Source organism: Stegostoma tigrinum, chromosome 3, assembly GCF_030684315.1.
Source record: "Stegostoma tigrinum isolate sSteTig4 chromosome 3, sSteTig4.hap1, whole genome shotgun sequence".
Lineage (NCBI taxonomy): Eukaryota > Metazoa > Chordata > Chondrichthyes > Orectolobiformes > Stegostomatidae > Stegostoma > Stegostoma tigrinum.
Window position 1 is genome coordinate 66115889 of NC_081356.1, and position 21495 is coordinate 66137383.

At 38.5% G+C, this 21495-nt stretch overlaps 1 protein-coding gene across 3 annotated transcripts in view; it reads right to left on the reverse strand.

The window, feature by feature from the left end:
* pcsk5b (proprotein convertase subtilisin/kexin type 5b) overlaps positions 1 to 21495 on the reverse strand; it is a 374824-nt gene that overhangs the window by 340871 nt on the left and 12458 nt on the right. For all 3 annotated transcript variants that reach the window (XM_059644647.1, XM_048526886.2, XM_048526885.2), the window contains exon 2: positions 18962 to 19066. In XM_059644647.1, the coding sequence (XP_059500630.1) occupies positions 18962 to 19066 (105 nt within the window). The remainder of the gene's footprint in view (positions 1 to 18961; positions 19067 to 21495) is intronic.

Below are 21495 nucleotides of genomic sequence, written 5' to 3' on the forward strand. Positions count from 1 at the left end.
AAATCGGAGAGGAGTTAGAAGAGATTTACCATAATGTAACTAAGACTGGAGGGTCTGAGTTATAACGAGGAGGCTGGATAGGCTGAGAACTTTTTCACTGGAGCTTAGAAAGTCGAGTTATAGAGGTTTATAAAAATCAGGCGGCATAGATAAGGTGATTAGCCAAGGTCTTTTCCCTGGGGTAGGGGATTTCAAAACTAGGAGGACATATATGTAAGATGAGAGGGGCAAGATTTCAAAGGGACCTAAGGGGCAACTTTTTCCACACAGAGGGTGATTCGTATGTGGAATGAACTGCCAAAGTGGTAGATGGAGGTACAGTTACACCATTTAAAAGCCATTTGGACAGGTACATGAATAAGACGGGGTTTGAGGGATATGGGCCAGCACAGGCAAATGGGACTAATTTAATTTGGGAAACTTGGTTAGTATGGACAAGTTGGACCGAAGGGTTTGTTTCCATGCTATATAACTCTATGGTATAAACTAACTGATGATTAATTGGGTAATGTTGATCAGAGGAATGAGGGGGTTGTTAGAGTTGGATTCAATAGGCCCCAGATAGACAGCAAAAAAATAGAACCCACGAAGGGTTCTTAAGCTTGAGTACTTCATTTGTGCTGGTGTCAGGAGAACAAGTCTGGGATCCAGTAATGTCCTTACTCAGGTGTCAACAGAGCTTTCAGCTATTCATTATTCAACTGCAAGCGTAAAATTACTTGAGCAAGGCACATTAAAAAGAACTCACACCAAATAGGTGTCCCTTCCTACAGGACAAAAATATTTTGTTTCTTTTTAAAAAGAATTGAAATTCTACTAAAATAACACAAGTAAATAGCTGATTGCCTGCAGTAAACTGCATCTGACTGTAAAATGTCTGGGCAACATTAAGCATTCACAGTTATAGAAGCATATAAATATAATAACAGATAACTTAATTGTCACTGACATGAATTCAACTACCTTAGATTTCCCCTGGATATATCTACTTGCTGTTGTATATGAGTTGAAGAATGTCATAACTAAGCACACAATCACTGAGGATTTAGATCAAGGTTATGATCTGGAGAATCTGATGGATTTAACCAGCTCTTGGGTTCCAGCTGATGCATAACTTTAATTCTGTTTTGTAATTATCAAACCTTCAGTTGCCTCATCACACCTTGAAGAAACAACTTGGTATGTTTACTCTATTCTAAATAATATACACTGTAAGAATGTATAATAGCTCTCACTTCAGTTTAGCCACGTATTTCTATACTTGTCCAGTTCATAAATATAGCATTTTTGTTCTTTTTTTCCCCAATGAGATTATTACTTAGTTCGGAATTCACTGAAGTTCACAAACATTTAAATTAATTTTCCTTGCTCAGAGAGAAGAATCATGCCTCAATTGTCTTCATCATGACACATTCTTCTACAGCTCCTGAAATGCCATTCCACATGCGCGAACTTAAGCAATAAGTATCTCTGGGGCATTTAGCTGAGATGGCAGCAGAGATGAAAAAAGTTCACAACAGGCAGACTTATTAAATAAATAAAATGTATTCATTTTCACAGCAGAGGGAGAGGGCCAATAGTACAGGGGGGCCTAAAATTAAGTCAAGGGGGAAAACTCAGTGAATTACATGTAATTTAATAGAGTGAAGTGTTCACTAAGAAACTAACAGAACTTGAAAGATACATCTTCAGAACTGGATTCTTTTCAACCTAGAGAAGTAAAAGAAATAAGGAAATTACAAGAAGTTACAATTTTCCACCACACTGACTTTCTAGATTCACAAATTGAGAATCTGGATTGTAGGCACTTGAATCGGAGGCAAACTTGAGATACAAGTTGATGGCTAGGATCAAGCAAACATGCTTTAATTGACAGAATATGGCAAAAGTTGCTCTAAATTTGTACGCAAGCAGACAGGAGTACCAACCTAAGTGTTCAAACAGACAAATTCAGCAAGTGGCATTCAATATTGGCAAGTGTGAGACCATTCATTTCTGAATTTGAGGTAAACAAATCAAAGTATTTCCCTCAATGGTGAAAGATCAGGAAATTTAAACAGCAACATGGCTTAGAACATCTCAGTGGATAATTAAAAGCTAGTGTGTCACTACAAAACTAATCAAGATGGTAAAGAAAATGTTGGTTTTATATCCAGGAGGCTGAAATACAACAGGAGGTATGTTGAACTTCAATTGTACAGAAACTTTTAGATAGTGCCATCTGGAATAGGGTGTTTGGGAAATATATTCACTTGATTGAAACTGGGACTCAATGTTTACAACACGAGAACTAGTTGCATAAATGTAGCTGTTCTCATTCGTGAGCGGTAAATAATCCAAAATTGCTTAAAGTTGTAAAAGATATTCAAAGGTTACATTTTAGAAGCTGTCCATTGCTGACCACTTGACTTCAAACCTTCTAGCAGGAAATTTTAAAATCCAGCCCAATATAGGTGAGACAGAGGGACCGACAGAGGGACCGACCATGCCAGCCAACCCCCACCACTCAACACAGGGGAGCAGAAACCTGGAACCTTCTCAAAAGCTACTATGAATTACCGATCAATCACTATTTTGACTTGTTCAACATCTTGAAATATGGTCTAAGGTATAAATGGAGTCAACATATGGATCCAAATGAATGACAGCATAGACAGATATCCCCACAGCAATCCAAAATCCCAATTTGCTCTCATACTTTTTGTCATTCCCTCCCTCATCCACTGTAGGATGTCAATTCAGCCAATTAGAGTACAACTTATCTCCTCTGTTGTGATCAGACAACTTGGAAAACAGACCTTTTTTTAAAAAAAATCACTTTCATAAGATGCTGATGATGACATGGCCAGCAATCATTGCCCATCCCTAATTACCACTGAATGGAGTAACATGCTTGGCATTTTAGAAAGCAGTTAAGTGTCAACCACATTGCTATGGATCTGTACTCATTGATAAGATTGAGTACAGATGGCAGGTTTTCTTTCCTGCATGGAGTAGTGAACCAGGTGGGTTCTTCTATGACAAGAGATGGTGATTTCACGTTCACCATTAGAATACTTTTTATTCCCAGATGTATTAGTTGTATTCCAATTTCACCAGCTGCCATGATGGAATCCAAATCCCTGTGCCCCCCCAATGAACCCTAGGTCTACCTAGGGACCACACCACTTCAGAAAGGTGGCTCAACATAACCTATTCAACAGCAACTAGTGATAATCAAATAATGCTGGCCCAGGCACAAGTCAAAACAAATTTAGCTAAGGATTCTGGATCAGTAGTCTAGTGGCTATATCATTGAACTTGGGGAGGGATAGTGGTGCAATCAGGAGCAAGGATCATGTGTTTAATGATTGAGAAGTGTTTTTTAAAGAAAAGATGGTCGTAAGTAAGTATGTCTACATTAAGGGAGCCCAAAATATTTTAGGACAACAAAAACATTAATTTATAAAAAGCAAAATCTCTGACTCTTAAAACATTTAGGATGAGAGGTGGGAAGGACAGTGAGCAAACAAGGGAACATGTGCAGAGAGAGAAAATCCACTTCTTACAAACAGAAGCAATGAGCTTCTGTTACAAAACAACGTTTTTTCCATGAACAAAGTAGCCAGTATATCTAAACAAGTACTCCTTAGAATACTGAAAGCCTTTCAAATATTTGCCCAATTCAGTTCACTAACTGAAGAAAATATGTTCGAGTCCAGAGAAACGAACATCCACAGCAACCACTATATCCAAGACCACATAAAAGCAACAGAAAGCACTGATTAATGAATTTTTTGGCTTGAACTATTTTAAAGACTGAGCCAGTAGATTTGCTGCCAGATATTTAGCAGTTAATATACACGTTATAGTATAACTAGAGCGAACAGGAGCCCAGTTCTAGCAACAGACATTTCACACCCGACAATTTTATTTAATCATTACATCCAAACTCTTTAACTGCATTTTTCTGACTATGTTCAGCTGGATTTCAGCACTCACATAATTTAAACAACTTTGTTCACAAGTCAACCAATTATGACATATTATTTAACTGATTTAACTGACTGTCCTGTGCAGCGTTGAGAGGTGGTGCGACAGTCAGAGGGATATTCTTTCACATGAGCTTTGTGCAGAGGTCCACTATGCCTGCTCAAGTGGATGTGAAAGAATTCATGGTACTGTTTAAAAGTAACACAAAGGAGCGTTGTTCCTGGAGTCTTGAGCAATATTCATGCCCAAAATCATCACAATCACATTAATTACATTACCACCTTTGAGATGTGCTACATATAAACTGGTTTCACATTTTACAAATTATAACAGTGACTACACCGTGGAAGTGCATCCTTGGTTGTGAAATGCTTTGAGGAATCAGTGATTATGAAACTGACATTATTTTATTAAGCAAGAAGTTTATGAAGAAATGCTAGCCCCAAGTACAGAAACTTTGGACTCCCTCCAGAGAAGGTTCACAAGACTGATCAGGGGATTGAAAGGCAGCTCATATGAGGAGCATTTGAGGACTCTGGTCAGTACTTACTGGAGTTTAGAAGGATGGGGTGGTGAAATCTGAATAAACTTGCAGAAAACTGAGAGGCCTGGATAAAGAGGACATGGGAAAGATGTTTCCCCTAATAGGAGAGTCTATAACACAGGGTACAGCCTCAGAGTGAAGGCACAACACTTTAATACTAGAATGAGGAGGAATTTCTTCAGCCAGAGGGTGGGGAACATGTAGAACTCATTGTTGTGGAGGTTTTTTTCCATTCATTAACTGGATGGGGACGTCACTGATCATACAGGGATTTATTGCCCATCCCTAATTGCCCAGAGGACAGTTCAGAGTCAACCAAATTGCTGTGGGTCTGGAGTCAACTGTAGGCCAGACAGGTAAAAATGACAGTTTCCTTCCCTAAACAGCATTAGTGAACCAGATGGATTTTTTTTTCGACAGTTGACAATGGATTCACGGTCATCATTAGATTCTTCATTACAGACATTTTATTGAATTCAAATTCCAATATCTGCCTAGCGGGATTTGAACCCAGGTCCCCAGGATGTTATCTAGGTCTCTGGATTAACCGATCAGCAATAATACCACTAGGCCATTGCCTCTCCCTATGTGTATTTAAGACAACAGAGATAGATGGGCTCTTGATGAATAAGGGGATCAAAGATTACAGTGAGAAGACAGGAGATCAGGGTTGAGAAATATACCAGCCATGATCGAATGTCAGAGCGTACCCATTGGGCCAAATGGCCTAATTTTGCTCTTATATTCTATGGTTTTACAGTCTTTATGAGGAATTCAGTTGCTGGTCTGTTTGAGCATTTATTAGCAAACAACAAATGATTATCCAAGAGATAGGAAGCACATACACACAGAAATAGTGCAAATGAACTCTCAAAGAGCCCTTTATAATCTTCAATGCTGCTCAACAGATTCTAAGCAAATCAACAGAATTGATCAAGCAGATTCTTAGATTCTTAAAAAGGAATAAATTATAGACAACTGTTACTTTGAAAAAAACCTGCCACAAATCCCCAAAACTTGACCATTTGCATCCCACAGAACGAAGGGAGTTGGCCTTGAAAATATGGGATGCAGTGGTCATCGCATCGTAAATTCTACAATCTCTGAAGCAGTTTCTGCAAACTAGAGGACGGGGAAGACGTCTCTGAGCTGGATTTATATTCATCAGGGATGTCAATAATCCATTCTTAGTCCTCTGATATTAACACTAGTCAGAAGCCAGATCCATGAAACAACAAAAAAAAATCTCCATCTGGTTGATAAATCAGTCAGCAGCAGTTTCATGGTCACAATTACTAAGACTAGTTTGATATTCCAGATTTGTTAATCAAACTTAAATTCTCCCATATACTCTGGTACACTATGAACCCAAGACCCCAGGGCATTGTAGTTACTAGTCAAATGGAGAATGGCTCATGTCCGGACAAATCTCACTCCTTACCAATAGTAGCAATTGCTATCTCTATGTATAGCTGGCTACAACAAGAAAAAATGCTTTGTGTACAAACATGTGACCACATGAACATGGAACAAGAGCAGGCCATTCAGACTTTCGAACCTGCACTGCCATTCAATGAGAACATGGCTGATCTGATTCAAACCTCAACTCTACATTCCTGCAGATCCCCAATAATCTTTCATCCCCTTGGTAAACAATAAATCTAACTACCTGCCTTTAAAACTTCTAAATATTCTGCAATCACTGCCTTTGGTGGAAAGGCATTCCAAAGATTCTCAAACCTCACATTAAAAGTTGCCTCATAGGTGCTACCTTTGGTTTTAAAACCAATCAAGCTTCACTCTAGATTCTCCCACAATAGACTTCTCCCAAGAGACAGAAAATTCTCCCATCCTTTCAACATCTGCTTAGTCAAGTCTCCTGTACTTGATATTTCAATTAAGGAACCTCTGATTTTTCTAAACTCCAGAAGATACAGGCCTAGCCGGTCTAGCTTCTTCTCATAAGGCAATCTGTTCATTCTGGATATTGGTCTGGTGAACCTTCTCTGAACTGCTCTCAATGCATTATCAACCTTCCATAAAGTAAGTTGTCCATTCGTGTACACAGTCCTTCAGATGCGGCCTCAAAGCTCTATACTAAAGCATAATGACCTACTCTTGCTTTTAATTCCCTTCACAATAAACCATGATATTTTATAAAATTTCCGAATATTAGCTGGATCTGCAAACTAACCTTCTGCAATTGATGCACTAAGATACCCAGGCGTGGTTAACTTAGACTCAGAAGAATAAGATCATGCGACCGGGGAGTTGAGGGCAAATACAAATTACAGAATAAGTGAATGTTTCCTCTGGTGGGAAATGCTGCCAGAACAATGGGACAGAATCTTAAAATTATCAGCAAAGATTTCTTTACCCAAACTGACATAGTGCTATGAAATTTTTACTCCAGAACCCGGTGTCTGTTGCGTCGAATTAAAATTTTCAAGACCATCTCCTCTCCTCCGAGACTTTTCACAAGCTTACCGAAGGAGACAAGTTTTAAAGCCATCAGTCCTCACACTTCCGTGTAGTTTATAGTAAAATTGTGTTCAAAACACACTTTTAAAACTACTCTATGATGTTTTCTCTTGCTTAAAAATAAATTACTTTTGTTAAGTAGCAGGAGGATAATGCTCGCCTTGTGGCACTTTTACTGGACTAGTAATCCAGAAACCCAAGTGAATGTTCTAGGGGTAACAACACAGTGTGGAGCTGGGGAAACTATTTGCTGCTTTGTCAGAACCAGATCCAGGCCCAAAACGTCAACTTTCCTGCTCCTCTGCTGTTGCCCAGCCTGCCACGTTCTTCCAGCTCCACATGGTGTTGTCTCTGGCTCCAGCATCTGCAAGTTCTTGCTATCTCGGAATGCTCTAGGGGTACGAGTTTGAATCCCTCCACAGTAGTTAATAATTCTGAAATCATAAACTCAAATGCCATAAAAACTCATCTAGCTCACAAAATGTCCTCTTAGGGAAGAAAGCCTGCTGTCCTTACTTTGGCCGGCCTGCATGGCTCTTAGTAACATAGGCAACTCAGTATAAGGGAAAATAGGGTATGGCTTAGTGACACATTCGTCCTAGTAAGACAGATGTTTTTTTCCTCAATTAGACAAAGGCATCAAGAGGATTGGGTCAAAAGGCAGGTAAATTGAATTCATTGTATAGAGTGATGCAGTATAGAAGAGGACCTTCAGCTAATTGAGTATGCACCAAAAATCTATACCTAAACTGATCACGCTTTCCAGCACTTGGTCCATCATTTTGAATGGTACGATATTGCAAGCACACAACTGAACTACAAATCAAATTTGATCCAAATAAATAGCAGAAAAGCACCAAATGATTTAAACTCTGGTTCCCGTGTTGGTCTCTGCATCATCCTTCATAATGTTCCGTCTGTTGCAGTGGTACAGCCATTGCTGGCTTTCATTCATACCTTTCCAAAAACCACAGCAACAAGATTTCCAGCAACACTACTTCTTCCAATGTACAAAAATATATCTTTGCTCCTTCCGTGTACTCATTTGGTAACATTATTAAAAAGCCAACAGACCAACTCCCACCCGTATATCAATTGCTCACAGATCCTTGACTATAATTGCATAGAAACTAATTACAGTTATTGGTAAATAATGCTTGTTGGGATATCAAGAACAGGTTTTAATCACCTGAGGGTGATTAAAGAGAGCAGCTTTCCAGAAGAGTTATTCCCATTATTCTAACCCAGATTATCAACATCTAGTCTTTTACACAGATTCATACATTCACTCTCTTTAATCACGTCATCCAACTGCTTGCTTCATATTCTGCCTGCTCTCAAAAGCAGTTTGTATCTACATTCTAGCTTTATAATAAAAAGCTAAAGTACATTAAAAAATCTAATTTTTTTTCAAAGCAGTTTTTGATTAAATGCAGGCATCAGTTGCACTGCCAGCATGAACTGTCCATCCCTAATCACCCTTGAGAAGATGTTGATGAACCATTTCTTAAACCTCCATAGTCTGCATGTATTCCCACAGAATTATAGGGGATTATGTTTGCAGGTCAAAACCAGGACAAATTAAAAAGCCATGGGAAGATAAGACTCTGTAATTATTAACATGCTGGGAGAGTCTGGAGGAGAGGCAGTTTACGGTAGAAATCTCGTGATGACACGTCCCATGATAACAGGTAACCCTACTCCAAAGATAGTTCAAAGAAGATGTCATCAGCAATAACAAAATATCAAGGAGTGGTGTTATTACATGCAATGTGATGGGAGCTTACAAGTAGGAGAATGCAATTTCATAGATATTTTGGCCAAAAACCAGGTTATACATAAAATAAAGGGGAAATTTGAAATGAGACCATTTGAGCTATATTTAGGAAAGTGCCAGGTCACCAGGATGCTTACTGAGAAAATAGGCTTATACTGGAAAAACCAGGACATCTAATTAACCTGGTTAGTACAGCTCCATATTGTCGACTTGTGTTGAAGCACAGAGATTTCCAAGTCAGGACAAACTACAATCAGGTGGCTGTCCATCCAGTTTTGGAACAGACAGTTGATTTCAGTGAAATGAACCCCTAGCCCATTCCAGTGCCAGTTGCCATGAGGTTCGGCATTTTGAAGTCTGTACTTTTTGCAGCCTTATGGCTCAATCTAAAGGGAAGGTCTGTTCACTTGAGTACATTCAATCACTAATGTGAAAATGATTCAAAATGTTTGATATTTTAGTCAACTAATGACTATAGATTGTTGCAAGCTGTGTGTTTTCCAATGATCACTCTACAAGCCTCATTGACATTTAACCAATCATGAAATTTGAAGTTTGATGAATAGTAATGACAAGAGGTCATGTCTGACCTGCCCTGTATCTTTTATGACACCACTCAGCATGTGATGTGCCTGATCAACTTAATTGGAAACTACCAATGCAAGACATTTAGATTCATTTCCAGTCAGCAAGTGCCCCAGGAAAAAAAAACTCGTGTTATCCTCATCACCCACACCACATGACCATTGACCAATTCAAAAGAAGAGCAAACACTTCGATAACATGTTGGCAAAATGACAGACACCAATGGCAGAAAAATAGGAAATTATGCTTTTTGTACAAAAAGCATAGCATGCATTCATTCATTCCCACACACATCATTGAGCTCTTTTTTCAAAAAATAAAATGGTGCAAGGCATATGCATCTCACAGACATATTGGCCGTAACATGTCAATAAAGAAATTTGGAATTACTTTGCTTAGGTGACAGATCCAATGTGGGAACACATGGGCAAAAACAGAACAAGAACAGTCCAGCACTGTACTCTGTACTGGAACATTTGATTTAGATTAAAGCAAGTTGATTTTTTTATTGACAACTGCTCTTCAAAGAGGATTGCATAAAATTAGTTAAGATATTTCAGTTTTCAGAATGGATAACTACTGCAGGAAATCAAAAGCGATAGTTGGGAAACAGTGGATACAATTACAACAGAAATATTTTTCAAATTCAGGGCCTTCAGTATCAGCCTTGACTTCACAATTTTTCAGCTGGGAACAGATGTTAAGGTTAATTAGAGAGAGCACAACAGCATTTACCAACAACTGAAACTTGCTCAAAAACGGACATTCTCAAAGCAGCTAACACTTTGGTTCACCTTTCCACCAAAATGTTAGGAGGCAAGTTGTCAGAAACAATAATATTGATGCTGGACACCTAATTCTAAAGGCATGTGCAAATATTTATGTATGTGAGCAGAGCACAACAAGTGAAGGAATTCTATGTCTTTGTTGAAGTGGAGAAGTGATCTATTGAGACCAGTTGCTTTCTCCACAACTGGCAGATTGCTGAAATGCTAGAAACCTGTGGCACGTGATTTTTACAGTTTACGCAGGGAAGAGTGCGTCAAAAAGCCACAGAAATGCTTGGGGGCAAGAAGCTGCCACTGAAGCATCTGAAATTTACTTCTTTAATCAGCAATACTCAAACTATTCACAGACTGAAATGAAGTTTTAGAGGCAACTTTGTTGTCTTTTTGGTATAATAGCTGATGAGCGCCATGAATAGGAACAGGAAAAATGGATTTGGGATGAGATGTTTGGGTTTACAATGAATGGCAAAATGAAGTAAAATGTGAGGGACTTTTAATTCTGAATAAAAGGATCAAGTAGTACTTCAGTGACAAGTATAATCCATCTGAAAGACTTCAACAGAATATCTAAAACAATTCTCCAAATTGTGCTTCCTTTGAAGAATTTTGCGATTGTTCTAACATGTGATCTTAAAGAGATTGGCACGAACATGCTGCACGAGGCATTTGACATTGTCATAAGAATTATCTCCTCCATGGAGATGAAGCATTATGGAGATCAGTGAAGAAAGTTATGCGAAACTTTTCAAAGCCAAGGAAAACAGATGTGCGAATAAGAAAAAAAATCCACAATGAGATATTCTCTATACTGTCAGCAATGCACAGAAAGTGTGTTTTCATTTTTACAATCACTGCTTGGAGAAACCAGAAAAGCAGACTGGACATGGTTTGTGTGAAAGCAGATCTCCAGAGTGACATCAATTTTTCCGATGAAACAAAAAAAAACCTCTGAATGCCACCAGGAATAGACAAAAATCAGCAGCAATAGTCCTGGATCCCATTCTTGGTCCTTACACTTTATGTTGTTCTTACTTGTAATGCTATATTGCTGTGTAAGTTATTATACCTCATTTATTAGAATAGTTATTATTAATCATTATTTAAAACTTTTCCATGAATGAAGTGCAAGCATTTGACAGACGGCAGTAGTGAGAAGTAACTGAAGGGGATCGTGGATAAGTCAGCTCAATCAGTATTCCTCTTCGAAAAGGACACAATATTTAATAGGAGGAAGAGCTTTCAGAAAGTGGTGGTGAGGTGTCTGAGGAGAATTCTGGGAGATGTTGGCCATTTTGGCAGCCACTATTTTGGCCAGGACTGCTGGTTAGGTCATACTGCAGGCTTTGGGGAACGTTGTGCTTCAATGAGGAGGATGAACAGTGTTAAGATAAGGCAATTCCTTTTCTTTTAACCCAATAATTACTAGGAGGGTAGTAACAGCTGTTACAGGAACAGCAGTGGAGCTCCTGTGAGATGCACGCGATCAAGGAGAAGTCAAATGTCCCCGATAATGATATCTGTAGGAAGTGTAAGTTATTGTTATCTGTAGGAAGTGTGTCCACTAGCAGCGCCTCTCAGATCACATGGTTCAGTTGGAGCAGCAGTTGGGCTCACTGAGGAGCATGTTGGAAGCAGAAACTTTTATAGATGGGAGTTTCACGGACGTGGTCACACTAAACATACCGCCAGATAGATGGGTGAAAACCAGGAGGGGCAGGGAGGTGATGCAGGAGTCTCTTATGGTAATTCCCCTCTCAACAGATATACCATTTTGAATACACTTACTGGAATGGCCTCCCAGGGGAAAGCAGCAGACAGATCAGTGGCACCACAACTGCCTCTGTTGTACAGCAAGGATGGTCAAAGTGCAAGCAAGCAGCAGTAATTGGGGAGCCTATAGTCAAGGGAACAGCCAGGAATTTCTGTGGCTCCAGAATGTTGTATTTACTCCCTGGTGCCAAATCAATGTTGCTTCTGAGTGGGCACAGGATAGTCTGAAAAGGGGAGGGTTAGCAGACAGAGGTCGCGGTCCACACTGGTATTAACACCACAAGCAGGAAGAGAGGGGAGGTCCAGCAAAGGTAATTTTTGGAGTTAGGTAAAAAAGAAAAGCTGTAATCTCAGAATTACTCCCTGTGCCACATGCCAGGACAGCCAGAAATAGGAAGATAATACAGTTGAATGTGTGGCTAAAGAGCTGGTGTAGGAAGGGATCTCTTCCACAACAGGAGGGACTTGTACAAGATGGCTGGGTTACACGTAAATTGGACAGGCACCAAGGAGATGTGTTAGTACTACACAGAGGAGGGTTTAAACTAGTGTGGCAAGGGAGTGGAAACCTGAGCACTAGATCAGCATGTGGAGTGACTGAGGAAAAGATGGAGGTTAAGTCTAATAAGAAGAACAAGTAGGGACAAGTTACTGAATTCAGCAGGACTGGCAATCTGAAGTGAATTTATTTCACTGCAAGTAGTATAACAAGTGAGGCTCATGAGCTTAGAGCCTGGATTAGAAACTATGATGTAGTTGCCATCACACAAAGTTGGTTGAGAGAAGGGCAGGACCAGAAGTTCAACATTTAAGGGTTTATATGTTCTAGGCAAAAGAGAAAGGAAAGTGAAAGGGATGGGACAGTTGCATTATTGATTAAGAAGAATGTCACAGCTGTACTAAGGCAGGACATCTTGGATGGCTCATCCAGCAAGGCCAGATGGGTAGAACTCAGGACTAAGAAAGGTGCAATCAGTCTGACAAGCTTATACTATAAGACCCTCAATAACAAGTAGGAGATGGAGGAACAGATGTGGACAGATCACGGAAAGATGTAAAAACAACAGGGTTGTCATTGTGGGTGGTTTTAACTTCCTTAATATTGACTGTGACACTAAGTACCAGGGTCTTAGATGGGCAGAATTAGGTTGCATCCAGTAGGATTTCTTGGAACAATATGTAGAAAGTCCAAATAGAGAAGAGGCTATACTAGTCTCTTCTTGAAAAGTGCACCTACTAGGTGATCAATGTTTCAGTTCAAGAGCATTTTGGAAATAGTGATCATAATTTCTAAGTTTTTAGTTACGATAAAAGAGAAGATTGGTCTTCCAGTGGAAGTGCTTAATTAGGGCAAGGTTAATTACAACAGTATTAGGCAGAAACTGGAGAAATTAGATTAGGAGTGGCTGTTTGAGGTTGTATTCACATCTGACATGTGGAGTCTTTTAAAGGCCAGTTGATCAGAATTCAGGACCAACACATTTGTGAGGATGAAATCTAAGGATGGCAAGATTCAGGAACTTTGGATGACAGGAGATATTGAAAGTCGAGTCAAAAAGGAAAAGAGAGCAGAAGTCTGAGGAAACTGCTACCAGACAAAATCCTGGGAGGAATGGAAAAGGAAAATACTTCAACAAGGAATTAGGAGAGATTTAAAAAGGGCTATGAAATGTCCCTGGCAACAGGATTAAGAAAAATCCCAAGGCTTTTTATACAAATGTTAGGAGCAAGAGAGTAGTTAGGAAATTGGCAGTCCGCTCAAGAACGAAGGAGGAAATTTATTAATAGAGCCAAATGAATAGGGGCAGGTCCTAAAGGAGTACTTCACATTGGTATTCACCAAGGAGAGAAGAATTTAGGAAATTATAGTCCACTGAGCCTTATATCAATGACAGGAAAATTACTGAAGATGATCCTTAGGGACAGGGTTTACTTGCATTTGGAAAATAATGGACTTATTAGGGATAGTCAGCATGACTCCGAGGTGGGTGGGGAGGTCATATCTCACAAATCGGATTCAGATTTTTGAGTAAGTGACAAAGCTGACCAGTGAGGTTGGGGTAGGAGATGTAGTCTACATCGAATTTACTAAAGCATTTGACAAAGGTGGTCGAGAAGACTAGGCTCATTATGCGGCCCACGGTCAGTTGGTAAGTTGGATATCGAATTGACTTGGTCATAGAAGATAGAAGAAAGTTATGGAAGGGTGTTTTTTCTGAGTGGAGGTCTGTAACTAGTGGAGGGTTCCACAAGGATCAGTGCTCGGACCTCTGTTGTTTGTAACGTACAACAATAATGTGAATAAAAACGTACATGGTCTGATTAGTAAGTTTGTAAATATCATGAAAATTGGTGGAGTTAAGGTTAGTGAGGAAGACTGTCAAAGGATACAGCAGGTTATGGATCAGTTGGAAAGTTAACAGAGAAATGGCAGATGGAGTTTAAGCTGAAAGTGTAAGCTGAAACATTTTGGGAAGTCAAATACAAAAGCAAGGTATGTAGTAAATGGTAGGACCCTTAAGAGCATTCATGTACAGAGGGATCTTGGGGTGCAAGTCCATTACTTTCTAAAAGAGGCAATACCAGTGGATTAGTAGGTAAAGATGGCATTCAGCACACTTGCCTTCAGCAGTCAGGGCACTGAGTGTAAAAGTTGGCAAGTCATGTTGCAGCTGTGTTAAACTTTAGTTAGGCCACATTTGGTGTATCGTGTACAGTTCTGGTCACCACATTATAGGAAGGGTGTCAAAATCCTCTACCAGGATGTTGCCTGGATTGGAGTATATCAGGTACAAGGAGAGGTTGGACAAACTTGGATTTTCTCTCATCAGAGTGTCTGAGGCTGAGATTATGAAAGGCATGAACAGAATGGATAGTTGGAGTCTTTTCTCCCCAGGGTGGAAACGTAAAATATTAGGGTGCATAGGTTTAAGGGAAAAGGGAGAAAATTTGAAAGGAGATACACAAGGCAAGTTTTGTTTTTACATAAAGAATGGTAGGTGCCTGAAATGCATAGCCAGGAGAGGCAATAGAAACAGAAACGATAACAACGTTTAACAGACATTTAGACAGACATGATCGGGCAGGGAGCAGTGGAATGCGAACCATGTGCTGGCAGTTGGGATTACTTTAGAATAGTATCATGTTTGATGCAGACAGTGGGCTAAAGGGCTGTTCCTGTGCTGCACTATTCTATATTCCATGTTCATTCTCGAATTGCAACTTCACCATATTTATGTCTATGTGCCACAGTTCCTGTATTGCTCTTCTCCACTTCTTTTGAACTGGGATTAATTTCTTCTCTTGCTGATAATAAAGTGAGGTTGATAATGAGAATGAGGTTACAGGCTATGCTGGAATATAATTCTGCTGCTATTGCAATTGTCCACAATGTCTCTTGGATGCCTAGTTTTGGCCATATATTTGTTCTGAACCTACCAATTTTTCACACTGTTGTTATGTGCCACATAGCATAATTTAGTACAAAAAAAAAGGAACTTCATCTTCACAAGGACTGTATACCAATACTACATGGACAGATGTATCTGGGGGCATGTGGATTGGTGAGAATGAGGTCAAATAGGTTCTTCATTCTGGTGGGTGTTCTCATCACCCACATCAAGTCCAGTCCATCAGGAAGCATCCACTGTTACTAACCCACTCCTCATGATGGACATTCATAGCCCACACCCAGAATACATTCTGTACGCTCATTAAACTCCATGCTTCTTCCAAGTGATGTTCAACATGAAGGAATATCAATTTGTCAGTGGAAGGAAGGTGTAAGATGATAATCTGCAGAGGCTATTTTTCTCCCCCATGACTGCTTTGCACCATGAAACTTCATTGAGTGTGATGTCAATATCAAGAACCAGGCTATCTTACTGCTGACTTGTATACCACCACGTAGTCATCTTTCGTGGCCCTATCCTGTCTGGGACAGGACATACACAGGGACAGTGATGGAGAAGTCCAAAACATTGAGTGTAATGCATGGTTCTATGAGAATGACTACACCACAATGTTATTCAACTAGTCCCTGGGCACAGTTGTCTTAACTTTCACAAGTCTCCAGATGTTTAAGAGAAGAAATTTGCAGAGTTGACTGGATGGATATAAATTAATTGCACCCAAAATTTAATTTGAATGGTTTTATTACCATGTTGCCATAATTGAAAAAACAAAAGTGACTTAGCATCCATTACAGCAGGTTAGTTAAGAGTGACCCAATTTGTTCAGTGCCTGAAATCACATTGGCTAATTAGCCAGATTGAATAATGACACACTTCCTTCCCTAAAGCACGAGTGAACCAGATATCATTTCATAACAATCCAGTTGTTTCATGATCGCCATTACAGAGACTAGATTTTCAGTTCTGTTTTAAATAACTTCATTTTAAATTCTTCAGGGGATTTGAACTCATATATCCTGATCATTAGTAGAGGCTTGGAAAGGGAAGATTAGAAGGTAAAGTTTACGCAAGAGATTATTTTCAGCAAGGTTTTTAAGAAGGGACACAGAGAAAGTGACTGAAAAATTCAAACTTCTAAAAAGGATCCACCACCAGTATACAGTGAAGCGGGAGGAAAAAAGGATTGAAATTAGAGAACAAAATTAAGAAACAAGAAAACAATATCTTTTAGAGAGTAACATGGTGAGAAAACAAAATGCAACTAGGCTGCAGAGGTAGGGTAGGATTAAGGCTTGGAAGGATTTAAAAATCGGATTTGGATTTGAAACTGGTCATTTGAGCATCACAGAACTGATACAGATTAATTGAAGTCTTATTTAGCAAGTGGAGAAAGCAATCTGATGCAATTTTTGACAAATCACACGTTAATGGAGGATTAAGAGAGGTGCGTGTTGAAGCAAAATTAATTCTGGAGCAACAAGTAAGAATTTAACAGTGTTTACGCAACGGACGGTTAAGGGAAGTCAAAGAAAAATAAAGCCATCTTTTATAGCACAGAAGAAATTAGCTCTGAAACTCCGCTTGGATACGATAAAAATTCAGTGAATCCAACAAAACAGCAAGGGGGGAAAAGAGGAATTTAAAGCAGCTAATGTTAGGTGTTGACAACAATGATTTTGTCTTCTCACTGTTGATCTGGAGGAAGCCCAGATCCATTAATATTGCATGTTAGACAAGCAGTCTGGGTTCCACTTCTATAGGCAGAACAGTTGAAAACATCAAATGAACAGTGTAATAAAAGGATAACCAATGACATGGACGTAAATAGGCTCGTGCAAGACAAGTCACAGTGATGTCGGTTTGTGGAAAAATATTGGAAAAGCATGGTGTAGTTCGTTTTATCAAACATGACAGCAAGATCAAGGAGTGAATTTAGTAACAGAAGTAATATTTGTCACTCTTCGGGGAAGGACATTTAATCCTGAGAGAAAAAAAACACAAGGATTGAGGAGGCTCAAAGACAGACGTAGAAACGAGATGAAAATGTGGCAACAATGTAACAGGGGCATCATTAGCCAAAAGTAGTAATTTGAGACAACACTTGTCACAGCAAGGAGTATTGCTGGCTCCGCTCATCAGTTTGCACTTCTAACCAAAATTGTGGCATGCAACTCAGATCAAGAAGATAATTCTGAAATTAATGGCCTTTCCCATAATACAGAATAAAAGAAAATTTCAAATGATGGCATTGCTCAGCACATGCAGACACAAATCAGTTACTTAACTAAAAATGTTTTTTCTTAAATATTTCACAATAAAAAGGAAAACACACCAGTTAACAAGCACCATAGCATTACAGTCCTTTAATTGTATGTGCAGGAGTTGTTGCATCAAATTGGCCAAGGTCACTTTTACTTTAGTTTGTTCCATACCTTCATTCAAATCAAATCTTTTTCATATGCTACAAAATAAGTAGCAACAATTTTGCAGAATTAAGACTTAAAATACAACTTTAAAAATATTTTTAACATACATCACTTTTAGCTTAAACTATCTTATCTATAATGGATATGAAATGCTAGGACAACAAATGCTGTACACCTCAACCTTATGAACTGTACAAATAGTTTACTGATTAGCAAAAGTCAAAGTCCTATTATAGTTTCAGAGAACTGAAATACTGAGATCCTACAGCAACAACATGAATTTTGGCTCAAGTTCAACTTTTGTTGGTCAACATGAAATTACAATAGAAATTAATTTTATTTTTGAATTTTGTTATTTGGGCTGGTTGTGACCTATTGAACGATATTAAGACTAATTTGAAACGTGATTCAAACATCCAAACCATCAATTATACCATAGTTACTTTGTGGCATTAAATGCTAATTTCACTGCCCAATGGAGCTTTCATTCATGAGAGAAAGTCACACAGCATGCAAATCCTTATAATTGGTCCAGGCTTTGAGAACAGTTTTAGGATCATTCTCCCTGTAAAATCTCTCCAATGCCATGTTCTCTTTCATTGAGACCAACAATCATTTTCTCATGTCAGCAGTTACAAATTTCTAGGATTCGATAGGACAGAAATTAGATCAGCACCAGCATGAAACATGCCTTCCATATAGCAGTTTGCTGATTATAAATTTCATCACTATAAATGTTTCGTAACAATTATAGAAAACATCACTGCTTTAGGTGAATTTTCCAGCATTGACTTCAGGATTAGCAGCGTACTTATTTTGAGTTTCATTAGATGTAACATTATCTCCTTTCAAATTCTCTCCCCCTCCTCCCACACATTGCTTACAAACATGATGATGATAAAATACTTAAAGGATTGAGAGTCATTGCTGCAACATCCAAATGTCACCTTGATTAATTATAGCCAAGAAATCTGTCACCCACTTCGGTGATCTCACTACTCTATGTTATCTACTCAATGTGCTCCAAGTCTAACTGTTCTCTCAACATTGCTCCTTTCATGGTTACTGGATAGCATGCATCAATTCTTCCCCATTCAACACTTAATAATACAGCATTTCCTCATGTGACTTTACTAATTAATAATAAACAACCCATCTCTGCTGCTGGTTGTTGGAAGTGAAAAAAAAACTAGAATTGTACACACCTTTGGTTCCATTGAAATGAAGCTATGAGTTCCTCTACTAGATATTGTTGATCGTTTCATTGTCCTACTGTGGTAAAAGTGGTAGTAGTCTTTCAAGGACCCAATCTAGAAGAGGAAATTAAAAAAAATTAATGATGATACTTTCATTGAAATTTTCAACCCTTTACCTTTGTCTATCTTCAATAAATTATTCAGGTTTAATTTAACCTAGACGATCTCAAGTGTTACCGTGACCCTCAAGATCATATTTCACAGAGAAAAGCTACATGATACAAAATATGCCATCATCTTTTCACAGGCTCATTTTATTCTGGAGACTATGCAATTTTCAAGTCCTGCCGTAAAATAAAGTGGGTTGCACACGTTAAAATACTATCGACAAGAAATTTTTGCGACAGGTGCTCCTTGTTGTGTCTACACAAGACAAATTTTTTTAAAAATTATGAGAGAGCTACAAAAACAGTGCACCATATTCATATTATAAAGTGATCGTCAATTACTTTGAGTCAAACTGATAACAGGTTAGAAGATCTTGTGTCAGGATTATCAACAAGAATCATTTGTTCATGCTGAAATATTCCACAGACCATAAGGTCTTGAGAACATGTCATGCTTTAAAAATCTTTTGTAGACAGCAAGTTAAAGTTGCTCAGCTACAAACATGTACATGCTTCACCTTGTAGGCTGGTCACATTTAGGGACTTTACTCTGATTAACAAAAACACAAAGTATGTACAAATTTCAGCTCTGCACTTGATATTCCTTAAAAAGGGCTTACTGGGGCTGGACCCATGCGCTATGATCAAAGGTCACTCTTAAGGATCAATATCTAGTCATAAAAAAAGTAATAACATGACTCAAAATGCAATAATGCATTCTCAAACACTCCTTCTCCCTTCCAGAAAGTGCACTGATGTCTCACCGAATAAGACTGATGTAATTTATTTGATACATGAAATGAGATCAGTATTGACAGTGAATCTGAAGCTATTTTGTAATGTGTCTCATAATAGCAAAAAAAAACAGGCTACATAATCTGTTAAATGCACCTTTCTGAATCAACTGTCTGCAAGGAGTTCCATTAAACTGAAGGAAGAAGCTCCACTCGGAGCATTTCACTTCTGGATTGCTGCGGACATTTTTTTTAACGTATGCATGATAAACAGGAGGCCAAATGTTCCAGATCTGCATGCCTAGGTATTGCCTTGTCAAATTACCAACTGAAACCACTGCCAAGCTCAGAGATGTAAGCTCTCAATGATTCCAACACATTCAGAGTTACAGCATGCTGCAAAGTGTTAATAGCTATTGTGTCAAACTGATATCATACATGAAAAACAACATTTTGGATGGGTGTTTCATTTACAATCTAAGCCACACTATCTGATGTGATGCTGTGGAGATCATTTTGCTGTTTAAAGGAGGATGAAACCAAAAAAGACAAACCTGTTAAACTCAAACATGAGGAAATTATTGAAAACTAGCAAAGCCAAAGTGAATGCATGAGTGGAAAGTATCAACTGATCAAAAACAACGTCAGTATGGATTTGGAACCGACATGGTTCAGTTTTTTTGAAGATATTTATATAAAAGAGATATATCAAAACGAGGACACACATAACGCTGACAGAAGGTACTCATTTGTTGGGACAAAGGGAAAGAAAATAGGGAGAACAAGTTCAAAAAAGTAAGCTGCTGGAAAAACTCAGCAGGTCGGGCAACATCTGTTAAGAAAAATCAAAGCTAATGTTTTAGGTCCAGGGACCCTTCGTCAGAACAGGATAACAGATTTGTTCTCTGTCAAACAGATAAAGTAGTAAGATTGTAAGACTATGAACTAGGTGTTGAGAACCAACTGTTTGATTTCCTCAAACAGAGGCACGAGTTGTTGAAAAATTATTACTATTCTCTAAATAATTTAAAAGAAAGGTGTATAGTTCTAATGACATAACCAATCTTTCAATTCTACGTTTTCTTTTGTCTACAATTCGAAACAGCAAGTACTAGTAAACCCTGCAACTGCTGGAGCAACAATTGGGTGCAATCAGTCCTGGGGCAATGTTCATACAAATTGGAATTATTGTGTACTACCAGTAACCTCAACCAACATTTCCCAGTCTACAAAAAGAATCACCAATTAGTTTTCTCAATCACAACAACAGATTGTCATCCCACTATATACCGTTTGCTCCTGGTCTGGACTGCTATTATTTCTCTTTAAATTTGGAGAGGTATGCTTCAAATTATTTCAGATTGAACTAAAGGACAAAACAGCATTATACTGCAGGTCCCATTAAGTCACAAGGTCTAGTTTACAAAGTGACCTTATGATAAAGATAACAAGAATAAACAGAGCCTGCAGTTTAATTATTACAAAAACATTTGCTTTCAGGGAAGGAAAAAAATATATACCTGTTGACTGTTTCAGCAGTAAATATACAGTCTACTTCACAAAGGTATTGTGATACCTTGGTTTAAGAGGTATATTTTGTCCTTTTTTAAAACAAAATGAAGAAAACTTGAGACAGAGACCA